This window comes from Aythya marila (genome assembly GCF_965140915.1).
Source record: "Aythya marila genome assembly, chromosome: 14".
Taxonomy (NCBI): domain Eukaryota; kingdom Metazoa; phylum Chordata; class Aves; order Anseriformes; family Anatidae; genus Aythya; species Aythya marila.
In genome coordinates this window covers 1,934,638-1,961,256 of record NC_139055.1, presented here as the reverse complement: position 1 = coordinate 1,961,256, position 26,619 = coordinate 1,934,638, and the positions used below count along the sequence as shown (strand labels likewise).

Genomic DNA, 26,619 nt, shown 5'->3' with positions numbered 1-26,619 from the left:
GTATATTACCTATTTATAAGATTTTTATTTCAAATTATTTCAACATGTTGAACAGACATTTAATTCACAACAACCTGATGGTAATTTTTGGACAAATGATATGACTGGTATTTACTGGGTAATGGCACTAAAGAATTCAGACCACTATAAAGCGCATCATAAATACTTCAAGTGGACTTAGGAAACCATCTCTCTAAGAAATTCAGTGAGTAAGGCTCATATCACTGATTTCCTTTTGCATTTAAAGGTAAAGATATGATACCCAATACACCAGGTTAAACAAACAGAAGGCAGTTGGGAAGAAGATGCGGGCATAGGAGTCCATTTTGGCAATGCGGATATGTATTCTTCCATGCCTCCATGCTCCTGTTCGACAATCCTCAAAGCAGCAAAAAAAACTAGCACAGTCCTTGCCATCAAGACACTCATACCCATATTCTTCATCCCTTTCTTGGAGGTGTGTAGCATTGTTCATTTGAATAGTAGCTGATCGAGGTCGGATGTCAATTGTAGGTGCCTAAGGTGAAGTGGCAAAAAAGAAAAAGATGGCAGGAGGGAGACACTCTGTTATTATCACCAGACCAACAGGGAGACAGACTAATGGGCAACATGTGAATGATGGTTCTGTGTGGGATACATGGCAAATTGCTAAGAAGTTCTAATGGTAATATTACCTTGAACTTGTTAAAATCAGTTGTGTCATACACTTTAATTTTACAGGAAAGCAGCACAAATCAATATCAAGTTAACAGTTGTGGACGATTAACTTTAATGCTGAAGTACTCAATAGAGGTTGAAGTAAACATTCAGGAACGTAATTGATGGTATTTTGAATGGATTTTGTTTTAGACTTTACATAGTTGCTTGGTACATGAAGGCAATTTGGGTGTTGCATGTGGACAGCACTGAAATAATCAATTGGAAATGCAGGATTATTTTTAATATAGGGATGGTTCATGTTTAGACATGGGCAAATATATATATGGAAAAAAAAAAGGCAAAAAGTGAGTCTTTTGAATAAGGTTAGGAGAATCTTGAAAAGACTCTACAACAGTTTGAATACATGCAGTTCACCATCTACTAATGTTCACCAACTAGAAGATTCAGTGTGTTCCAGATATTGTGTGGTAAGTATACATATACATATATTTGGAATGAATTGAGCAAATTAAACATTTAAAGTATGATTAAGCAGTTGGTGAACATTAGTATGAAAAGTCTTATAATTTCTTGGTGATAGATACTAGGGTAAAATTACAATAATTTGATTCCATGAGTATGTAAATTTCTTGGCTTTCATTTGATATGTTGGGTTGTGTTTTTTTTGTTTTGTTTTGTTTTGTGTTTTTTTTTTTTTGAGAAAATCTCTGCATTTCTGAATGAAGATAAGATTTAGATGTAGAACATAGATATATTTGCTTATTTGCTGAGAATGTGTTGATCCAGTGACAGCATTAATAAACATATGCATCTTAAACCCTTTCAAAACTCTGACTTTTAAAAATTTATTTATTTATTTATTTATTTTCTTAAGAAACAGCATTTGATGATGACAATGAATTTTGTTCAGGTCAATATCAGACCAGATTTGGTTTTATTATTTGAAGCTAAATAGCAAAGGTTAAACAGAATGATCAGAGCTGAGTTCTAAAAGGGTGTAGTGCAGGTTTCTGGTGTAGCTGGTGGCATTGGATCCCATGGGCAATTGAGTAAGAGACAAGCAGAAATGTTTTCAACACATTAAACTCTCTTAATTCATGCGATCCAATAATGTTGGTCACTCTTGAACTTAGGGTAAGTTCAAAACTATAGTGAATCAGTATTTGGGCTGCTGAATCAACTCTACATATTATTTAGAAATACATAATCATTCTACTTAATTAGGAAGTTGCCTTGGGTAGAATGGATGTCTAATTAAAAACAAACAAACAAACAATAGCACTCTCATGTAAGCTATAATAGTTAAATTCAGCAGTTGCATGCAGTGAATTTCCATTCCAAAAAACTTTATACCTTGAAGGAAAACATCCGAAGAAGCTTTCATTTTGTAGACAGAAAAGAGAATCAGAGGATTTTGTTTTAAATTAAAGAAAGAAAGAAAAGAAAGAAAGAGAAAAAAATAATATAAATTAAAAATATGTTTCTAAAACATAGTCAAAAAGAACTAAATTTATAGAAAGGTTGGGGTAATAGCCATTTCAACAGGTATCTATGATATAAAACCACATATTTTTGTCTTGTAACTGGCTTGTAACTACATCTGGGCCAAAGACAGAACATCAAACTTCATTTGATCTTTTCATATTCCCGGTAGATTTCATTCTTTTATGTTGGACTGTTTTAAAAGAGGAAACTGATCACAATTTATGAATGCAAGTTTTAGAAAAAAATCTCTTTACCTGGGTGCTGAAGACTGTACTCTTAAGATTTCTAGACTCTGGATTTGGGCATCTGTTATATTTCTGTTTGTCCCTGGATGGTCACCGATAAGTAATGTAAAGAACAATCTCTAACTCAACTCATTTTGAGTTAATCTTTGCTCTTTTGCATATGGAAAACATAGGTGCACACAAAGAACCTGAGTCAGGCCAGAATGTGTCACCCTCCAGAAGTGTTTATTTCTTTTGACCAAAAGAGAGCCTATGATGAAATCCAAATTGAAAGTAAGGTGAAAATTCTTCCATTATGGATGCTCTGCTGGATGTTTACTCACTACAGTGTACATCTGCTATTCTTTTTTTTTTTTTTTTGGTGACTTTCTCAAAAAGCTTCTAATGGTGAAATTATAAAAATAATGTTTAATAAAAGGGACTTTAATACATTTTGTTGTATTTGTTTATATTTGCTATATATTAGAACTAAGAGAGAATATCTTAAGAAGTCCTTGAAGATTTTAGCAGAGCAATTTTTTTTCCTAGATGTCTGAAATGGATTTGAAAATATTCTTAATTAATATAAAACTATTGTGTCCTTCACGTTTTACAGAGGCATATTTGGCTTTTTTGAAGAAGATTGGGTTACTTTTTTCCATCTAGTATTTTACGCTAATTCTTTTCACCTCACAGGTTCTAGACAACACACTTTTCTTGCCTTTTGCAATGGGTTGAAGTTTGTCCTGGCCAAGACAAGCACATATTTCTACCTATCTGGGAAAGATACCAGACCTCTACTGAGGGCATTTCCAGGATTTTTTTTTCACCGTGGCTATTATATGGGTGCATGCTACACAATAATAATCAAAAACAACAACAAAAAGAAAGTATAAGTAACATTGCAAACTGTTGCCAAATCACCTTCAAAGAGAGAGAAATAGATGAAGGGAGAAAATATAAGAAAAAGAAGATAAGGAAACAATTAAAAGGAAACAGATACTTAAGGGGGAATTGGAAAAAAAGCACAGTCCATAGGTTGAATATAAAGGATTAAATGTGGTCCTGATACTAATAAAAACAGAATCACATCAATAATACAGACATAAGTTAATGGCAGAGAATATTACTAAAGCTAAAACAGAGAAACTGACAGTTCTTGCATAAAGGTCACAGCAAGAGCTCTTTCTATAACATGAATAAGGGTTTTGGTGGTAGTTGTGATTTGCAGAACAATTTGGCTAAAAGGGCCCTTATTCTAAGAAATTAGTTTCTCTGGCATCCATATAAGCTTTTCGTTATCAAGGTGAATGTTTTTATTCCTAGTAGTACAAAAGAAGAGTATATATGTAATAGAGAACTCTCAAATGAAAGTACAGGTTTGAGGAGGGATGTAAACCTAGTTGAATATTGAATATTATACCTTGCTGGTAAAAAGATACATACTGGATTTTTCTTCTTTTTGTCTTTATCCTTGCTTGGCTTTCTGTTGCTGACGAAGTAGTGCAAAGTTCCATATTCCACCAGTGCAGAGAAAACAAAAATAAAGCAGACTGATACAAAAAGATCCATTGCTGTCACATAGGATACTTTTGGAAGAGATTTACGAGCAATTGTACTTAAGGTGGTCATTGTCAGGACAGTAGTAATGCCTGGTAAATAGACAAAAAACAACAGAAATGTTATTACTTCCTGTAACAAAACAACTTTGCCAGTTGTCTCTGACTGTTTCTGAAGGATGCCTGGAGTTCTGACATACAGCAAAAATGTCAAATAGCACATCCCAAGCAGTGAAATGTGGATACAAGTGAAAGCTTCAAGGATTAACAGGGAGTGCAAATCATTTTTGCATAGTTACTGAGAGTGTTGCCCTGCAAAATATGTTCATTAGAGGGATTCTGGTTTTAAGAATTTCATTTATTTATTTATGTAGTTTAGGTTTTAGGCATCCTTAGTTTATTTTTAACTGAGAAATTGAGTTTTAGGGTTTGTGTACTTGTCTACTTAAACAGGGAGACGAGAACTTCTATCAGAGTGAGAAGTCATAGCAGAGAATAGAAATAGGTCTATTGCTTCAGTTCATTCTTCATTGTATTCTCAAGGCCCATCTAAAACTTTCCACGCTGTTAGGTTAAGTTTCATTTATTGAATTGATATGGGTAATGGTAACAGCGCCAGTAAGAAACACATTTACAGACATTATACGAGAGAGAAATTCATGAAAATTCTTAAGAAAGCTTCTAATGAAGATAAAAATTTAGGAGAGGTTGTGTATATATCTCCATGTGTGCCACATAAAGAAAGAAGACTCTTTCCTTTCTCCTCATTCAAATTGTACGCATTCTAAATGTATGCAAAAGATGCTAGCCCCAAATTCCCACACACATTCTTACTGATGGTTATTTAAGTGGTTTGTAAATAAAGCTGGATGGGAGAGTCTCTCAGGGCTCTTTGTGGGGGCCATGCTGTGAGGTCAGATTTCTCGCAGTGCCAGAGTGTTTCTTCTGGCCTTTGTAAGCAATTGTAGTCTATAACTGAGAGCTACTATGACATGCCTCACCTTCCTTTCTCCTTTCAGAACATTATTCCCTGTACTGCCATGTGAAGAACATTAAAAATACATCAGAACATTTAAAATCCATCACATTTTTTTAGGGCAAATTTCATAACCACTGACTTCACCCCCTCAGAGGTATGGATAGACTAGTTCTTAACAGTGGCCAATCTGTATTGTACATCTAAACAAACAAACAAAAAGAGCTGAATGCATTTATTAATTATCTACTTTTTAAAAACCTGATTTTATGACCTTGTTTTAGTGTGAAAAGGCAATAAAACATTTAAAACATTTTTGTTATGGGGCCCACTGCTTCTCTACTCCTCAAGGAATATTCTTTCAAGGGAGCTCTTAAGCAAAATGCTGTCCTTTATTTTGTAATCCAGTGCTCTTTGCTGCATTTTTATGAAGAAATATAACTGCAAAATGAAAAACTAAAATGTTTTTTATTTGTGTGGCTTTAATTGAGAAGTAAAAAATTGAGTGTTTCTACCTGCCTCCACAATCAGGTTTCCACGTTATTAATTCTTACAGATCCAACTGATTTGTACAAGCAAGTGAATTTGGTATCTCTTAGTTTATTTGTGCAAAAGCATGCTAACTGTGTAGAAATTGCTAATTTGGATTAATTGCATGTCACATTTACGTGCATAGGATTTTAGATACCACCAAATTCAGTAGATTTTGTGGTCTGAAGGCTAGATTTGACTTTTGGTCCCTGAAGGTATTACACTCCTTCTTTTAACTGTCACACAGAGAGATTGTTTCATTCTTGGCATTTATTTTGTTTGTATTGCTGACCACTATCATATAGAAGTAGAACAAATAAAACTAATGCATTGTTGTGCCTAATCCAGAAGTGTTTTGGCATTTATAAAATACTACTGTTATCAGAAAAGGGGCAAAAGCTTTTATTAGAGGCAATCCACAATACTCCTAGTCTGCCATAGTAAAATGGAAGAGAGAGAAATATGCTTTAAGTTGCTGTTCCTTGGAAATTATTACATCTTTCTAAATGATGAGAACTTGTGAAAAAATGTCTTTTCTCTTATATTTAGAAACCTCTATAGAGGTGTTAACTGAACATCATAATGCTTGAACAAAAGCAGGAAGGTAAAACAACTCACCCAGTGATGTTCTGGCTGGAACTGCATCCTTGTTAATCCAGAAAGAGACCCAGGACAGCACAACAATAAGCGTGCAGGGAATGTAGGTCTGAATAGTGAAATAACCCATTCTCCTACTCAGGTTAAAGTAAACAGACATGACTACATAGTCTCCTGTAAAATAAAAACATATTGAGATAGGATAATATGTTTAAAAACAGGTCATAGAATTTCTAGGTGGTACGTAGGACTTTCCTATTCTATGTCTGAAGTTATGTAAGTCATACATGTAACTTCAATGTCAGATTGCAAAGGTAATCTTCCTTGCGTACATAGCACAGCAGGCTTCTTCCTTACCATGTCACTCGTCATAACGTGGAGATGCCTGCATGGTCCTCTTGCAGCAACTGACTGACTGATGGTGGTCTGGCACACCTCCAGTCACCACCCTGTCCCTGTTAGCATACTCTCAGCTCTGCTCTCAAATAATGCATGCTTTCAGATGTACTTTCTAAATTATTCAAGTCTCAACTATTTTTCAGGGCAAGGTTGTCTCAGTAATTAATTCTCAATTTGCCTGCAGATCTTCTTTTGTATTATCTCCTCTAAGAGGATTGGAACCCATGTTTACCCAAAATGTACCCAAAAAAAGACTAGGCTATGTATTACTCTGGAGTGCATACAACATAATTTGCATTCAAACATTCAATAGTTTTGTGATTCTCTTCTCAGTTTCTTTTTCCCTGTAAAACTATTAAATAAGTTACATCTGGATTCAGGAATAAAGCAATGATTCAGGGTTTTGATGTATTTCTTCTAAACTAAAAAACAAACAAGCAAAAACAACAACAACAACAACAACAAAAAACAACTCTTAGATCTCATCTTTTCTTCAGATTACAGCACTCCTGGGAAATCTTGATTGCAAAAGAATTGCAAAACCCCAGGCTGCAAAAAAACTTCATTGCAATTCTGTGAAAAACAGTCCAGAGAGAAGTCTTGAACTGAAACAGAATAGGATTTGCAAATCCAGAATAAGATACTTTTCCACAGATATCAAAGAGACTCTGTGGGTAATGTGTATTCTGCTTAGATCAGTACCATTACTTAACAGTGAGTTTTCTGTTTTCAGGCATAATTAAAATTTTTATTTCCCCAGAATAATCCCTTTAAATCTAGTCACATAAGAAACTTCAGAGATTGTTTTTTAAGCTTGTGCTTTTTTTTTTTTTTTTTTTTTTTCCCCAGAGTGAATGTCCCTGTCCCAGGGATTAACGGGTTTATAATTTGTCATTATTATAAGAAAATCAGAAATTTAAACAAGAAAATGGTGTATGTGTGATTTACAAGGCAGTCTGGTTGAATATAAGAAACCAGATTTAACAATTAGGTGTTGCCTGATTATCCCCTTAATTCACAGATAATCTTGTGTTTGTCCTTCATGTACAATAAACTTCAGCCATAAAACCGAAGCCAGACTCATTCTTCATCTCTGTAGATCATCTGTTAATTTCATAGAAAGTGAATATTTCATCAATTTGGGGAATTAAATTTTATTCATTCACCTTCATATATGCAATTTTAATAATTGGTATTTCAAATTTGTATGGTATTATTTCTTTCAGGTATCTTATGGTAGAGAGAACTTAAAGCAGTAGTTGTATTACTTCAAAGCAAAGTTTCAAAGAAAAGGCTGTTTTCATGTGCAGTGTTGTTATATTACATTAATGAGACAAAGAAGTACCAGAAGAAAAATGTGAAACATAAACCCAAATACATATGAGAATGTAAAAAGTTACAAAAGATAAGATCAGCATTGAAATAAAATTTGGCTGCTTTCTCTCTGCTTTTACTTCTTTTACTCAAGTTGTAAATTCTATAGACCATCTTGTGGAGTAGCTGAGCAGATACATTGGATCCTAGCTAACTACTTCTTTCCTATATTTTGTCCAAATTTTTTTGTCTTGTACTTGGACAGGTCTTTTTGTTGATTTTACCACTCTTGTATGATCTTTTGCTCAAAAGAATAGAAAATATCAGGATCTATTACAGAAGCCAAAGCTTCATGTTAGAGCCACATCCAAAACTCAGCTGAAACCTGTGCTGAAAAATTCAGCAGATAAAAGCAGCTGACATAGACCAGGGTGTTCTGCCAAGGCTTATGTAGAGCCTCTGTGTTCAGTAACACTGTATGCAACTCCAGTCAAATGCTGCTGCGAATAACACACAAATACGCACATGTATACAGAGAGACAGAGTAGCTTCAGTCCTTCCATTTTATAGACCATTTTCACAAACACTGTTTTACCGTGTTTTCTCTAGAAAACCTTATGCAGATTATCTTGGCTCCATGGAGACTTTTTTTTGCATTTTTCCCTTAATAAAAGTAGTGTTTTTGCATAGTTAAATTATCACAGTTATATTTTACAACTTTTTATATATTATTTAAAAAATATATATTTTTTTTCAAAATATAACAAGAACTTTAAAATATTAACTAACTTGTAAAGGCCTTGGTCCATTCAGCAGCAGTGAGACATTACTTTGAATTCTCTATTAGGTCAATGACATGCTTCCAATCCCTAATATTCTGTGATTCTGTGAGGATGATCTGTTTACACAGAGCAACAGCAGTATCCTGACATTTGCTACTCAAATTGGAGACAGTCCAGGTGGAAGTGTTTTTCATATAAATGAACACAATTCCCACTGCTTTTTTATTTTTATTTTTTGTTTGTTTTGTTTTTAAACACTGGACTTCTTAACCAATTATGTTTAGAAATAGTATATCTCTATTAATATGTTCCAAAAGTTAAAAGTAATGCAATTGTTCTAGATTTTGTTCATCTCTCACTAATGTCATTGCAGTTACTTTTATGGAAGGTCTTTGTTTCCTAATGGATGCAAATATAAAAGTAACAACAATAAGTACCCACCACCACAAAAAAAAAAAAAAAAAAAAAAAAAAAATCATCAAACCACTTCAGAGTGATATCCACAGGAAATGTTTTTATCAGCTCCCGGAAACTGCAGAGAAAGCCTACAGAATTATTCTTACAGACCTTATTTCTTATACCTTGTAGAATCTGGAACATTTTACTGAAAACTCAAGGAATCAAAAGAGTTCGTAAGTACTCTAATAGGCTTTAATATGTCTATGAATGGAGAAGTAAAATCAAAGGAACTCAGAACCTCAGTGTCCAGTATAACTTGCCAGGCAGCGTGGAGGTGACCAGTCTGAAGAAGCATTTAAAGATATGTAAATTCTTTTAAATTAAATATTGCTTTCTAATCTGAAAGCCTGCTGGAGCTGCAAACATTGTGTTGTGGAGTAAATTCTGATATTTTAGAGAATCTTACTAAAGAAAGGAATAAAGTTAATACCACAGAGGAATTTTATTTATTCCTTACCTTGCTTGGTTAGGATTTTGGGAAGTTGGATGTGCTGATGATTTTTCTCAATAATGAGCATGTGACAGGAAATGCCATGATGAGGCAATGCAATAATTCTATAATGTACTGAATATCTCTTCTAGCCTTTAACTAATATTAAACTAATTGTAAACAAAGCAATAAGGAATACAGGAGTAAGTGGTGGGATGCTCCAGAGAATCATGGTGCTAGGTGTTGCCTAGTTTATGCAGGTGACGTAATGGTGTAACAGCAGGCCTTCTAGATGCTACACGGTTTTGAATAAGACAATCATTCTGGCAATAATAAAATATTTAACACTATAGAAGCACACAAATTAATTCAAGACCAAAGACATGCAGTTTATCACCTAATACCTGTTGTCATAAAACACACAGTAAAGTGTATTGAGTCCTTTGTGGAATATGGACTTGGCAGTACATTGCTTTAATCCCACTTGTCATGAGATAAAACCATTATCTCTTACAATGGAATCTTGCCCCGGCCCTGTTTTTATCCACCTTTGTTCTTTTCTGACTTTATTCATGGTCTTCTCTGCTCTTCACCTCAGACCAGTTTAAATGCTTGTTGTTATTTTCAGGTTGTCTCTGTGCCTGAGGTCATTTTCACTCCTGGTGTGGTGCCTACATGAAGCTGTCAAGCTAAGACTCAATTTTAGTCAAAAATGACCAGAGTTGATACTTAGCACAGTATTTGCCACTAGCCCTTATTTGATAAATTGATATATTTTTTTCATTATTACTTCATCCTCTTTCCCTGAGCTGTAGCTCTTGTTTATGCACTTTTTTTTTTTTTTTTTTTTTTTTTTTTTTTTTTTTTTTCCACAGCAAGGGAGGTTCTCAGACTGCCAGATTGCTATTTGGAGGACTGATAAACTTTTGGACTTCTCTAGAAATGACTGATAATGCAACCTGACTGTATCTTGGTAACACAGCATAACCAAGATAATCAAGTACTCAAGTACTTAATGTTTGGCACCATAATTAAAAAATTTTGGATTTAGATTTAGCCTTTCACTAGAGATCTTATCATCCTGCCCATTTCATGATGTATAGGCATCATTTTATAGGTCTTTTTTTTTTTTTTTTTTTTTTTTTTTTTTGAGAAATACTCTATTGCCCTTGAAAAAAATAATCTTATGTTGAAGAGCATAACAAGTCATCCTTCATATATTTAGACATAGTCCCCCTACTCTGTACATGAATATGCATATATCCTCTATTCATCTGTGTGAGTATATATATATAGATAGACATAGTCTGAAGGTATGATAATCAGTTGAGCAATTTCTTCAGAATTTTTAAACCAGAATGCAGTTCCTTGGGAAGATGCTATTCGGATCATACTTATATGCATGTATAAATACTCATCATATTTTCTACTAAATCCATATTCCTGCTAATTATGTTCAGATCAGGAGATGCAGGGCAGGATTCTGACTTGAGGCACAGCCTCCTCATGCTGCTGGTCTGAATGGGAAGCTGAAGATTTCTCTTGGCAATAATCCTTGTTACATGTAGAGAAAGTGCATGGACCTTAAATCATATCTAGAGCAGAATATGGTTTGAAAGGGAGATGCATAACATCAGTATCCAGTGATTACAACATTAGTAAGCCCTTACAAAAGGTTGTATTTCAAAGGGCCTTGTGCCATTCTAATTTATTTCTAATTTATGCAGTCTCAAATCAGTCTGAGAACTTTAAGCTCTTCCATATACTTGTGCGATACAGTAATTTGAATACTTGATTCAGGCTCTGTTAGACATTAGGGGAAGTGAATTCATGATTTGAGGAACCATCTGTGCATATGTCCTGGCCTAAGTCCCAAAGGTTCAATAGAAGGGATTAGTCGTGCCAGGAAGCGTAGCTGGGGGGGGTGTACGCTGCACTTGGCTGATTTAATCAGCGCAGTGGGTGTGATCCTTCACTGCATCCTGGTTGTGGAATTGCTTATACCTGTGCAAAGCAAATGGGAAATTATACCTATTAGTACTCTCCTTATGCCTGTTTAAGTGACTGTGCAAAGTGTGAGGTACTGGGGAAACAACTCTCTAATTTGTGCTCACAAGTGATTTGGAAGCTAGTACAAATGGTAGAGAAGAGAACAGCTTTCTAATATCCCAGGAAATTGGTGCCTTAATTATAGTTCAGGTAGCAACACTTACAGCCCAGATCATCTCACGCTTACTATTATAAGATTCTGTTTTCTCTTGTTTAAAACACCACTAGTTTTATATTATATAAAAAAAAAAAAATGCAGAAAAGCTTCAGAAAAAATTGAATGTTTCATTTCTGTTAAACATAGTTTAACAGGAGTTTGTAACAGAGAAATTCAATTAGGCAAAGGGCTGGGCTTTTTATATGTTGGCATTTCTGTGAAAATGCTTCATGGCTAAGTTAACAGTTTGGAAAACAACAAATGTGTTCACAGACATAGGAAGTTCTTTGAGAAGTTATAACACTTAGTTTTGTCTAGCCCCATGCTACCTCTGTTTCATACCAGGCTACATGCTACCTTGAAGAGCACAACAAAAACAGATGCATGCTCACACAATGAAGTGTCTCTTTCCTTCTCAAACCTTATTTGTTCCTTTAGACAGTCCAATATGTGAAATCTCCAGAAATTCTCTGAGTGCTGAAAGCATATAGAGCATGAGGTCCTTGCCTCATGCTGAATCTGCAGTGGAAGAGCTCTTCTCCCACAAAAACTGGAGGTATTCTATCCCAGGGTCTGAAAATGAGTTTCCTGGAGTATTTGACTACATTGAATATTTTTGCCTGCATATAATTTTATGAAAATATAGCTGTGTTTTAGTAATTCTAATAATACTTGTAATTTAACACGTTTCATCCTTGCTTGAAATGTAAAAATCTGTGGAGAAAACAAATTCTATACCAGAATATTGATGATGAATCAGTAACTGGCAGAAAAAATGCTACCAAGTATAATGTCTCTTAAAAATTTGAACTCTTCCTCTTCCAGGTGCATTTTGAAACCGTTTTTTTTTTTTTTTTTTGTTTTGTTTATATATATATATATATATACACACATATATATATAAATAAATAAATAAACATAAATAAATAAATAAATAAAATAAATAAATATATATATATAAAGACAGAAAAAGCAGTGGTATTATTAGCCAAAATCTCTCATAATTTTTCATATAGACCATAATTTGTTCTTTAAGGTCTGATCACTGGCAACTGGGACTTAACATAAGTCACTGTTTATGTAGTAAGTAACAGGCACAATTTTGTTTGTGCAGCCAATAGCAGCCACATGGTGCATACAGACCCAGACTTATACCAGCTGTCCAGATTCCATTTTTTTATTTTTTTTTTCTTAATTTAAATAGAAACCAAATAGAAAAGAGCAAGAACCTGTAAAAAAAAAATTGTTTGGGAAACCATATGAAAATATAGATAGAAATGGAACCTTTTCTCAGTTAACTTATATAAACAAGTACATAAATACATGACTTGTTATATATGGAAAACCCTTTTTAGTTCATCTTTCTGGATGGACTGTATATAGGAAAAATGCAAACAAAAAAAATCGTGCCACAGGAGGGCACTGTCACCTCAGAATGGAAGTGAGCAACGATTGTAAGTCTGCCAGTGGAAAACTGAATCTTAAAATTTTCTGATTATTCCTCTTATTGATTTATGTGGCCACTCGAATGGCCTGAATTCTATGGCTATATTAATACAGGAGCATTTACAAGAATATAACTAATTCTTGTATGATAGAAATATTAGCTAAGTAATATCACCTTTGTGCTACACATAATGAGTTTAAACTGCATAAATTGTTAATGAAGAACAACCATGGCAGCAGAATTTATTTTGTTTTGCTCATAAATAACTAATAGAAACATCATTGTTCTCTCTCTCTCTCTCTGTTAACATGGTCAAAGGTCTCATTTTCTGTTTGGTGGAGCTAACAGCTAACACTGTTTTTGTTTGGTTTTGTTTGTTTAAGAAAGAACAGATAAAACATAGTTTAATGGAAAATACATGTTTTCTTGTTTATAGTCATGATACATGGAAATACCATTTAAAAAGTAACAGTTCTATATATACCTCCTTTAAGCTAGGAGCTGTAGTTATAAACTGGTTGCCAGCAGCATTCTAGGTCAGTCTAGATCAATCTCAGGAAAAAAAAAAACAAAAAAACAAAAAAACAAAAAACAACAACAACAAAAAAAACACAAGGGAAGGTCACTCATATTGTATTTGAAAGATCAGTATTCAAACCCATGACAGACTGTGGGCTGTACAGTAGAGCTCTAATCTTGGATGAAAAATCATGTAAATAGTTTAAGATTGGTGTACGCGTTCTGATGCATCTTCACTTGGCTTTTGTCCTCATCTCTTTTCTTGCCTCGACAGAGCCTGTGTTTGGAATACTTTCTGGCATTTTTGTTTTGGTTGAAGGTAGCAAGTCAGCCTGAAACTGCAGTTCAATTATACGTCTTGCACTGTTACTGTGATATAAGGAAAACATAATATTCCTTTCTGAATACATAATTTTCTATGAGTATTCAGATTTAACCTACACAAATGACTCTCTTGTATAACATCTAAAATGACACATTTTGATGTTTTTTTTTCTTTCCACTGGATCAGGATGTTCTTAGGTCTGCCTAGTTCAGTACTAATGAAATAGAACTTCTAAAATTGGTCATTTCTCATATGAGGAAATGCTGACATTAGCTTCTCCTTGTGGTATGTTTTTACATATGTCATAGTAAAATCATTTGGTCAAAGTCTTTGATCACAGTGTCACATAAGTGAATTTTCATTAAGATAAGACAAATTTAATCACAGTGCTGACTGTAAGCTGATATTTATAAGTTTTATCGGTGTCCACAGCCAGAAAGAAGAGACTCTGGGGAAAAGGCACAATCAGATACTGTACCCTAGATACCTAACCATAACACCTTCTCATTATCTCATCCATTGCCAGGTACCTTTTTCATTGTTACTTTAATTCAGTTTTTGTCCTTTCATTGACTCATTTTTGGACTGCATAAGTGCATACGCTTCAGAAAATAATTAAGTCTCTTTTCAAAACATTCTCTTTCCCTCTGAGGTTTAATAGTGAAATGCCAGTATTGTGTCATAGGAAATCATGATGTGAAATAAAATACTGTGAATATTTAGCCTTTGGGGCAAAGAAAAAAAGAAAGAAAATCTGTCATGGCATTGTATCTATTTGCTTGCAGTAGTCTTGAAGAACTCAGAAGTAGTCTCATTCTCTACCTGACTGCTGGCGCTTGCTCTGCCTGGGTGTTATGTAAAGGACAAGGCAATTCGTGGTCATCACTGATCCAACACGGCAGCTGTACTAAGTGACTTCCATCCCAATTCTAAGTATCCATTTCTAAGCTACGATTATAGCTTGATTATGTAATGGGGTAAAACAACATTAAGACTTTCACAAAGCTTGTACTGTAGTCCATTTATATAAGATTATCTCTGGGATTCAGATAGCTGCAAGCCTGGTTTTCAATTTATATTCCAAAAGATAGATCCTAACTACATTGAACAGTAGGATGAAGGGCAGGAGATCTACTTTTTTTCTCTGTTTTTGAAGAGTAACTTTTATGTCTGTGAATGCATCTGACATCAAACACCTTGATTTCCTCTAGGACCAGGGGGAAAGGGAGCTGAAATTAGTTTGCATTTGTGCGAAATGGCAACCCCAGCTGATGAAACTCCTGTAAAATGAGATGAATCATTATAGCTATCAAAGCAAATGAAATTTCTTTATGTATGACATGACTTTCTGCCCAATAGTTCTGACTTTTTTTTGGTCCTTGGCCACTCATTCCACTTGAAGTGCTGTTTTCTCAGTTTATTTGACAGAATGTGTTCTACTTCTCATATGTTTCTAATTATAGGAGGAAAGAATGTAATGATGCTAGACAGTAATTAAAATCTTTTATTGTTATTCCTACCTTCCCTTTGAATTCACAGAGATAAGCCTCACCCTAAGATATTTTTATAGCTGAAAAATATCAATATGTGGAAATGTCTTGAGGGACTGAAGGTAAACTTAAATGTATATGTTTCTAAGGCTCTCTCTGTGAATAGTTCAAATCTGAAAGAAAAATGAACTAAGCCTATTTTTATTTTTTTTCCTTGTTGAGGTAATTACAAAAAACCAATCCTTTTTGTTTGTCTTTGAAGACAGCTAAACTACTACACTGACATTATCAAACACAGGAAGATTTTTAGTGTGCAGGATTAGTGTTTAGATGTGGCAGCAGCATGATGTAATAGGTTGCAGCTGCTGTGAAGGAGACATTATGCTCCAGTGCGTAAATAATCTGCAAATTAAAGAACTTTCTGCTCCTTTTCCTGCTCCCTTCTTCCCTAGGAAGCATCATCCCAGCATCCCATTTGGATCAGCATCCCATCAACCTATTTGATTTATTGTGGTACAAAACAGGATCAGATAGATGAGGAAATGTAAGGCTCACAGAAATCTCAGGGAAAATGAAAAAGCAAAGAGCGAGAATTTCCAGGTACCACAACCAGTTGGGATGCTGTTCTGTGCTGGCATCCTGTGTCCTTGGATCTTTTGGATGTCTGGTTGTTTTCTGAACAACCAAGTAAAGGCTGTCCCCTTCAAAAAACAAAACCAATAATAATAAATTAGACCTATAGCTAAGGGCTCCACATGGGTTTAAAGTAAAGATTTGATTCATTTGGAATATTTGAGTTATTATCAGTCTTATAATAAGGTTTTTTGTTTGTTTGTTTGTTTGTTTTTTGAGATGCAGGGAGATCATGTGATATGAGCAAATAAGAAATATGTTTTATCATATTCCATTTATTTCAAGGTATCGAGATGGTATACCCATTTTCTGGAAGTATCTGATCCTTTCTGCTCTTCAATACAGGAGATAGCTAGTTTGTTTCCATTCTTCTACGCATGAAGTACACCATAGACCTGGTACTTCAGATCAGTCACACTATCAGGATTATGAAACTGCTTGAAATAAGAATTGTCAAAGCTTTGTACATTTTATGTTAAAAGTTTCAGCAGTTTTTATCAAGGAAAAAAGTACAGGATGCTTTTTTGTTGTTGTTGTTTTTTAACATTGGTGATAATGCACAATGTCTATACTCTGCCATGGGTCTATATTGGGACTTTCTAGACAACTGTGTGAAAGATTTGTGTGAAAATGGAGTGTGGGAAACTCCAGTGATAATAAGAATCATGTCAGATGTTAAAAAAAAAAAAAAAAAAAAAAAAGTAGGAATGAAGTTCAAGAAAATGGAGCTTTGATGCCTAGATTATTTAGGCTTTAACAATTGCTAACATTAAGTACCTGTGAGAACAAAGCTAGAAGTGAATGGTCAGTTAAGAGAGACAGAGAGATTCCAAAGGGAGTCAGATCTTAGCTGAGCTAATTCCTGTCATAGTGACGTCTCTGCTCAGCTGACGTTAGACTTTGGAGCTCTGTTGTGGTCAAAGGATGAATCTATGGACAGAACCACTCCAATTTCAACAGGAAGACCCATGTGCCATCATGCCACTTATGTGCCTACTGCAGACTTCCTGAAAGTCTTTCAGAAGTGGTTGAAAATTAGGTATAAGTAGATACATTCAATGAACTCCACAGTAGAAGAAGAAAAAATATTTATTATGTCTAGTCTAAATAACAGACTTACAGATGAGTTAGCAAACTCCCTGAAATTATCAGTATTTCACAAACTTTGTGCATGTCCTGGTTGCTGAAGTGACTGCACAGGACTAATGCAGCTCATATAACAATGCTGCTTGGAGTTGCTTTTACATCTTTCCAAATTGTCTTATGGGCCAAAGGCCATCCTGGAATTCCTCTGAAGGCCTTTTTTTCTGAGAGAATAGAAAAGGAATTTGAGGATACTGTACATTTAATCTTTGGTCTTAATGTTTCCAGTTATTTTCAGAACCAAGAGACAGTATTACATAACCCGAGGCTGCAATAAAACTTGATGTTTTCTTCTACTTCCTCTCCAGAGGAGAAAAGGCATGACTGCATGGAGGCAAAGTTTAGCAGGGAAGCTATGGTTTTCACAGATTCGTTCTGTCTTAACCCCCCCGCAGCGAAAGAAATATTTATAAAAGAAAGTCCCACTTGAACACCAGCATCCTGCTTCCACTGAATGCACAGGCAGATCACTAGAAAGACAGTACGATAAACAAAGAGCCCAAGGGATGCTGGGAGGAAAACAACATGTTTTACTGCTCAACTTTCAACACTATATTTATTTTAGGATCTTAATTTAATTTATTTTTGGCTTTCTTTAAATATTTTAGAAGGTTCCATCAGCACATATTTAGTTTTAACCCCCCAGGAAACAACTCTACGTAACCAAGAAAAGACTAAAACTCACCCGGGTGTGAGATACCGCAAGGCACAACATCAAGGAGCATAAGTAGCCCAGATCAAAAGCAACTTTCTTCAGAGCTCAGTGTGATCAGCTACCAAATGTCAGGGGCTTCAGAGAGCTAGGGTAGCTCAGTAATAAAAGAAGACTTTGAGCACAAGAAGCCAACACCGATACATATTAGAAAATAAATTGTCTCATTGAAAGACAACATAGCCCAAAAATATCTCAAGGAAGCAGGGTGGATTATTGGTTAGGACACTGAAGCAGTAGGCAAGATATCTTAGGTCTAGTCTCAAGTCTTTCCATGAACAGCTGTAGGGCTGTAGGACAACTATTTATCTTCTCCCAGCTCATCTTTCCTGTCAAGGAGGTTTTGGAACATTTGTGCACTATGTACTTCAACATCTGACAGATTCTGCTCTGAACTTAAGTGAAAATATTTAATGGGAGTGGCTGAGGGAGAAAAAATATTATTTGATGTCATTGCATAATATATGATTTATATTTTTTGTCTATTTATGCCTATTATATGATAATTTTTCTGTGCTTTTATACCCCCAATAAATTATTAATATATATATATACATATTGTTTTTGTCTTTCTGGTGACAATAAAGGTATCAGTATGCATAGGGTCATGCAAAGACACAAAATGAAATAAAATCAGAAATTCTGGCATTAAAAATACAAGCCAGTCAATTAATATTATTAGGATAGGTCTGATACTTTCTTCATTTCCCATTTTTTTTTCTTATGATAGAAAGAAAAAATCAAACTTCTCAGTTTTGCCATGTTCATTTCAGAGCTGCCAAAAAGATCAAGTTGAAATGTTTTAAAAAAGGTATTTGTACAACATGAAAGCAAGGTAGCATCTACAGATGATAATGAAAATTCATGTAACAGAATTTTGGAAAAGAATATAGACCCTCATATACTAGTTCTTGCAAGAAATAAGAATATTAAAGATGATGCATGATAGTTAAATTATTGCATTGTCATCTAGGACTCAATCCCTGAACCTTGTCTTGCCCATATTCAAGGTCTGAGTAACCACTAAATAATGTGACATCTGCAATGACTATGGTAATTCTGAACTTCCTGATATTTCTGATTCTTACACAGTACTCCTATAGGTGAATGGTAACCAAATCATACATTTGGAGGTTAATTAAAATTTAAGTAAATAAAATTTTGTATTAGAATTTCTCACTTTAAACTTCTATTTTTTTTTCCTCTGTTGAATATAGACATAATATATATATGTATATAGCAAAAAGATAACTATATTGCTTACAAACGTGTGGTTTTGTCTTAGAGATTCAATGTTGAAAAACTTGCAACGTTCTGCATGGAGTCCTCTCCATCAGCTTCCACTTCTACTTGTTGGCATATTAAATTCCTCAGTAACTATTATTTACCCTCATATTCCAATAAAGGCAGGAAGAGAGGATGTTCACAGACCTTGTTATACTGTGTTCTAATGCTATTGTTGAAGATTTTCTAGTATGAGTGTGTAGGAATTCCAGTGCATATCTTAGTATTCATTTGCATTAACAAGAAGTAGCTGAATCTGTTTCCTTGTTATATAAAAACAAAACAAAGACAAAACAAAACAAACAAACCAAACCAAACCAAACCAAAACAAAACAAACAAAAACAGAAAAGTAAATTGTTAATCCCAGCATAGGCTTTTTAGCATTAGCCACAGTATGAACAGTATGCTTTATGCAGACTGATCATCAGCAGAAAGTTAGCCCAAACTCCCCCTGTTCAAAGGTTTGTCCAGTTTATCCTGGGCATGCCTGTGTATGTAAGGGGAACGGAAGAAGTGAGAATGAGTTTGTGGGTTTTTGGTAGCTAGTTGTGAAATCAACTCATTAATGTTTTAAGAATTATAATAATGGTGTGGTATGGTATAATATTGCTCTTACTGCCCATATGCAGTAGTGTATGGTCTATTTGCATTCCAGGAAAGCAAACTTTGAGCTCTTACTGCTTATGCTGCATGACATCTTTCTCAGTCTGCAGCCAAATGTGATTGCTGTCAGGGTTCCCAGTATTGGTACTACTCGTTTGTGGGCTAGGTAATTTTTCTTTCGTGTTTCTTTCCAGTGCCACGTTATTGTCTGTGAAAAGAATGACTATATTTTTGAGACGTGGACACTGGTAGAATGACCCTCAGAAAGAGGTGACTGTAAGAAACACGTTTCTTAGACTGTCCAGTACAAGGAAGCTTCCCAGCTACGTGTACAACCTACAGAGCTGCTTCAGTTTTGAGTCACTCCCCCAATGATGGTAGTGATAGGTTCCATATAGATTATTTTTGAGTCTTTTTTAAAGTCGCACAAAAGTGTATTTTGCTTTCTCCCTCCAAGGAAGCTAAGTTACATTTAACTCTTACAAGTAAATTGAGTTTGGTTGCATTTAACTTGTACAAATAAAATTAGAATTTAAAATTGGCCAATGGTTAGTCTATACTCTGAGAGTGGTCATTCTGAAGAGAATATATAATATATGTCAATATAGGCATATCTGCATATATGTATTTCAGCTTGCTTCAAAGCTCCCATCCAGAATATGGCTCATAAGACTTCATAACAAAGTAAACACTTTGGATTGTTTAGAGAGCACCTTCTGACTGAGAGAACAGGTGAGACTTGAAAGAAATCAATTACCTAAGCTGAAGCATAGGAATCATGAAAAATACGCTTCCTTTGTCTACTACAGAGATATACATTGTTCAGAAAATCAATACATTCTTCTTTATCTTGCGTGGTCTGGGAATGGGAAAATGGGAATAATAGCGCACTCTGTCTCAGGGAATATAGACCTGTTGCCTATCTACTTTCTGAGTACGTGCTGTCTCACACAAGTAGGTTCTCTCCCACGAGCTGTAATTTTGTGCATCCTTATATGCAAATGTGCTATACTGGGGCAGGTTACTCCCCCTAATGTACATGTTTCAGGAAGGTATGCAACTGTCTCAAAATATTTGGTGACTACTTGGATTTAGAACTGTAGACTTATTAAGTTCTGTTCATGACAAATTAGAAAATATTGTTTATTTCTGTTATATCCTTGATTTCTTAAAATCCTACTCAGATTCACAATGGTTTTTATGAGAAGAATATGGATCTTTATTTAGGTTTACTTGTTAGGTTATTTAGGTTTACTTGTTTTTTTGAGAGTAACTTTTTTATTGTCAACTTTTTGTAAACATCTTAACTTCCTTATAGCATCACTTATAGCATCCAAGTAAACCGTTTACCCCTGAAAACCATTTTTTCCAGTGAGAAATGTGGAAGAATTTGAGATGTTTTATTTCATATTCTTAAGTATATAAATCCATTATATTGCTGCAAGAGATTACTCCAAGTAATTTGGCTATTTGTTACTTCAGAGTTACATAACTATTAAAATAAGACATTCTGAATTGCATTTTTTATAACTACTTAGAACATTTCTTAAGTAAAAATATCACAAATGCATTTGTGTTCCAATTTGAGACAATCCTCTAGGAAATGCGACTGGGGACTAATGTTTGAGAGGTAAACAGAAGCATTGTCATTCTCCTGCTATCAATTTGCCTGAGCACAATGCCTGCTCTGTGAGCAGATTCCAAATTGTTTCTAGTTTCTGGAGTGTTTTGTCTCACAGAAAGCAGGTGCAAACCTTCAGCAATGTGGAAATTAATCTTGTTCACAATCACAGCTAATGTCACAGCAGAAACATACACTGACAAAAGGAGGTGTTGCAAATTAGTCCAAGGTGTGATTGGTGGGGACATGGAATAGAAACAACTAGCTCTAACAGGACAGTTATTTATGTGCTAAGAAAGGATATGGAAAATGTGTTTGGGTGTATTTTTAACTTATTGAGCTTTTTAGGGGGAAATTATTGGCATTAAGTAGAAAGCAAAATCTTTGGAGGAAAAAAAAAAAAACCTGTCAAACTCAGAATCTCTCCAGCTATCAGGAGGAAAAAAAAAAAAAAAAAAAAAAAAAAAGGATTTTAAAATCAGAGAAAAAGAAATGAAGGCACTGAAGCAGAAGGAACTAGGTTATGGTTAAAATAGTAAATAAGTGTAGAGTTTAAAAAAGTTGGTGTTAGAGATAGAGACAAACTATGAAAAAAGGGAAATGGTAAGATGATCTAAAATTACACTTAATACCAAGTGCAAGAGTAAGGCCACAGATCTTCATGCAACAGGCCTGAAGAGAATAGGGATGAAGAGAATGTTTAGTTTGAAGATCATGCCTCAGAAGAAATAGCTATGAAACATGAATAATTTATAACTAGTATTGCCATTTGAAGTCAAACAGATCAAGCTTAGAATGTAAAAAAATAAAAATAAAAAAATCTTTAGAGACTACAGATACCATCTTGAAATTTCAGTTATCAGCTTTGCAGGAATAAAGGTAGAGCTTCTAGGTGTGTGTAATCACCCTAGTCCAAATCCTACAAGGTATTTAAATGACTCACCCTTTTCAAGAGGAAACCTTTGAGGATCCATTTATTTCTCAAATAGATATATTCAGGATAGTGTTCACAGCTACTACAAAACAGGTTCCTCTGGGATTCCACTCCACATCGCAGTGTGAATACCATCATGTTGTATGTTTTCAGGCCATGAAGTGCAACCTCTTAATCTTTTTCAAAAATGTGGGGTTATAACACTGTGAATCCCATGGGTTATGTCTTTTTCAAACGTTGAAAGAGGAAAGTTTTAAAATGTTATGTCCTGCAAAGCTTTAAAAAATGACCTGGCAATATTGGATCTAAAACACTGTGTGGCATACAAAGAAAGATGCATTTGGAGTGCCCCAGGACTGAGGTGTGGGAACTAGGGACTGAGAGTTGTCCTGTAGCCTGGACCATACCCTATGCATAAGTGATGAAGGTGCTGAAAACTAGCTAGATCTGTAAGGTCTCCTAGACTGGTTTTTAGAGGAACAGAAAGAGCAGTCAGGCATTGGAATGGGTTGCCCAGGGAAGTGATGGCATCATCGCCCCTGGGGGTGTTCAAGGAAAGGTTGGACCTTGTGCTTAGGGACATGGTTTAGTGGGTGATTTTGGTGGTAGGGTGATGGTTGGACCAGACGATCTTGAAGGTCTTTTCCAACCTTAATGATTCTATGATTCTATTCTATGATTCTACAAACATCTGCTGTGTTTGTAGCTCCATACAAACAAAGCAAAGGCCGTGACAGGAGCTAGGCACCAAAAAAAGTTAATATGGCCAAAATAACTACCTAATGGTTTTTGCATTTATCTTTCTATGAAGGCTGCTATCATAAAAGATAAAGAGTTGAGATGCGAGGCTGGATGCAGAATTGATACACTGGTTGTTGATATCTCTCAGGTATAGCTCATTATAAAGATTCTCCATGAGGCAAAGTTGATCATCAAATTACTTCAGATGCCTCAGATTCCACAAAAGCAAAATAATGCAATTGTAAACAGTAACTTCTTACACTCAAGAAAATACTTGTTTTGAAAAGAGTTTTTTTCCTGGAAAGGGGGGCTGGCGGTGATGGGGGACTGGAAATGGAAATGCCACCCAGTTTATCTTGAGAAGCTAACGTTCCCATCCGGCAAATACAGCACTCCTCTTCCCCAGTGCTGTATGCAGCAGTGGGGCTCCCTGTGGGTTTGGCTCTGCTGGCCCCATTCGCCAGCAACTTTGCCATTCATATCTGCATACAGCAGGTGGGAGAGAAAGAATAGCTGGTGCCAACAGAGCATTTAAAATACTTCAGTACAGTGACTATATATATATATATATAAATGACTAGTTTTACCATGGAAATGACAGCAGTGTTGTTCCCAAACTACACGTCAAAGGGTTCCCAGCCAGATTAATCATAAAAGTTTTATTATTTCTAGTAGTAGTAGTTCAAAAGAAGATGACTGATGGTAGTTTTTGCAACCTGGTATATGAGGTAAGTTCCTTCCTGTTTCTTGATCCTAACAACAGTATGTGAATAACTTTTTAGGCAAAGCAAAGTGAATGTTTGAAAATATGAACACAGCTGTAAACTAAGTTCTCAAAGCAGCTCTTGGTGTGATAAAATTTGTTGTTTAGTTGTATTACCATGAGGTAGCAGCACTGATTTTGGACTCCAATTTTACTATAAGAGAATTTATATCAAGAAGAAACAAAGCTTGTATCCCCCAAGTTTGTTTTCCCAAGAATTACGGAGCTGCCATATTAAAAATTATTAGTCCTAATTGCCCTTTTCTAAAAGGCTAATACTTCATTTCAATTTATTTTTATAAAGTGTCTTTTAAGTTTTGTGCTTGGGTGGTACCTGTGACACTCCATTCAGATAGGAAAATTAATTATTATCCTATATTTATCTTTGATTTTGGCTAGTGAATTTGGAATTTATTTGCCTTACTTAGTGAAGTGTAGACTCTCTACATGAAAAATCTTTAGCTTGTGCTGAATTTCCTCCTCTTAAGAGGTGCTAGAGTCAAATATTATTTTGAGAACTTTTGCTATGCATTATTTTTGTTCCCTCCTCAGGTGTGCTAAAGGATCTTCATACACTTGTTCAGTGACTATTAGAAAGTTACTATTTCTTTAATTCACACACCAAAGACATATTGTTTATCTGAACTATACATAAGATGATTTCCACTTAAAAATATTAGGCTGAAAACTCGGTCTTCCAAAAGCCTCCCAGTAGTTTCCCGATTTCAGTTTAATTTCTAATGTTCTCATTGCAGTATTTTTGCTCATAGACCTTGAATCCCATCTGGGGCCTGAAATTGCAATGGCTTGTGAAATTTAATTAAAAATGAAACAAATAACAAGTAGGGCTTTTTTTAGAGCTTCAAATCTGGTACTGATTAAGATTTGGTGAAATTTAGAGATGCATATTGCCTTTTATCTTGTTCCTGTAAGAGAAATCAAGGCTATATTATCTCAGAACCTCGTTGTTTATAATTCTGAATGCACTGATCAATTGTAACTATCAAGACAGAAGTTGCAAAGTGTCAAAAAAACATGTAGAGGGATCAGAAAGACTGTCTTATAATGCCACAATGCTGCTTTCTGCAGCTGCTCCATACATTTCTCCTGCCAAGAAAGGGTAAGACAAGAATTTGGTCTTGTTAGACTCTAGAGAAACTAAGAGAGCACCTGTGAGGAATGCTTCAGCTGCTTAAAAAGCTTAAATTGGGATTTACATGTCCATTAGGCAGTAGGGAATTCTGCCATGAGATACTAATCTGTAAGAAATCAGCCTTCTGCTCACAGAAATGTTCATTTTTCAGTTTTAATTCTCCCTAGACAAAATCTCCTATCACACTGTGAAACAAAAATCCATTTTAAACTTTTAAGAAGGTGACCATAAGGAAGAGTAGGGCCAGAATAAAAGAAAGAAAGAAATTGAGATTTTTTTTCTTCCCAGTTTATCAGCCTCATCAGCAAAGCATTATTTCCAAGGGGTATGGTTTATCCTGGAGCCACCTACTGAGGAAGGGGTGGACATTAAAGTTGGCAAACTCTGCAGGGGAATGTCTGCTTGTGGTTACTTTTGTACTGAATTGTTTCAGAACTTAACCTCCAGGAGATGTGGTAACTAAATCATGAGGATGTAATGATTCATCCCCCTGCACAGAACAGGCACTACCACCTCAAATGGTGCACTGACCGAGCGATCTTAGATCAGCCAGCTGGTAGGAAGCTCAGGGACAGTCTTAGTCATTACCAAGCTCTGAAATAAGGCTACTGTGACTGCTGAGACTATGTCCACACAGAAATTGCCCTGTCCTCTGGGGATGGGAGGTTACCACCGTGCCTTTTCTCTCTGGGGCACTGGTGGGATTTGCTCTCCACACACAACATTCCACAAGTTGACAGAAATTTACTGTTTCTGTATTCCAGTATCCAGCATGTTGATGTTTTCCTTTTGCACTTTTCTTCAGACTTATTTTTCTTCTCTGACTTAGTTTTCACTATTTGCTAGTAATACATTCTCCCCGGAAAGTTCTCTGCTTTTCTCATCAACAGGGATGCATGCTGTCTGCGAATTGACAGATATTGCAGATATCCTATACCCATACTGAAAGACTTTTTTTCTGCATTATTGCTAAACCTACTTCTACTGTTTTCAACATTTCTGAGTTAAAAAAAAAAAAAAAAGCAAAATAAAAATTTTTGCTTTTCTTCAAATTCAATAATAGTTTTTTTTTTTTTTTTTTTTTTTTTTTTTTTTTTTTCCCAGAAAGAAAACAAATGGTAACAGTTTTACAAGAACTCATTTCATAGAACAGATCCTTAGATCTGTTGCAAACATAGCTGTTGCAAACATAGCTGGAGTGTGACATAGTGTTCTCATAAATTACCTTATGTTATTTATTTAAGAAATTCAGTTCCAAGATGTTAGTGTTTTCAGTTATGATTTTTTTACCTATTTTTTATTATTTCTAATAGCAGAACAGTAGTTTGCTGCAGTGATATACAAAAGGGCATTTTAGTAAAATACAAGAATGGTAGGAAGGATGTGGATTTATTTTGTTTTAATGGAAGTTACTAGATAACAGTAGAAAATAGTCTAGGAAGTTGTTACTAATTATTTGTTGACTATATGTTTTTGTCTTTTGATTAACTAGAGAAGGGACATTAAGAAAGGTCAAATAGTTACTTCTATGTGTAATTTGAATGGGCAAAGTGTAAACTTGTTAGGATTTTCTGAGCACTACAAAGGAAAAGACTTTGTTGTTGATGTGTTTTTTTTTTTGATATTTT

The 26,619-nt window shown here is 35.0% G+C and overlaps 1 protein-coding gene across 4 annotated transcripts in view; it reads right to left on the bottom strand.

Moving 5' to 3' along the window:
• Positions 1–241: 241 nt before the first annotated feature.
• The window catches only part of GABRG2 (gamma-aminobutyric acid type A receptor subunit gamma2), a gene marked incomplete at both ends in the record, with an annotated part of 77,965 nt that continues 51,587 nt past the window's right edge, over positions 242–26,619 (bottom strand). The window contains 4 exons of one of the 4 annotated variants that reach the window (XM_082771303.1): positions 242–517; positions 2,014–2,037; positions 3,816–4,021; positions 6,054–6,206. In XM_082771303.1, the coding sequence (XP_082627429.1) occupies positions 242–517; positions 2,014–2,037; positions 3,816–4,021; positions 6,054–6,206 (659 nt within the window). The remainder of the gene's footprint in view (positions 518–2,013; positions 2,038–3,815; positions 4,022–6,053; positions 6,207–26,619) is intronic. The other 3 variants (XM_082771304.1, XM_082771305.1, XM_082771306.1) reach the window with 3 other exon arrangements.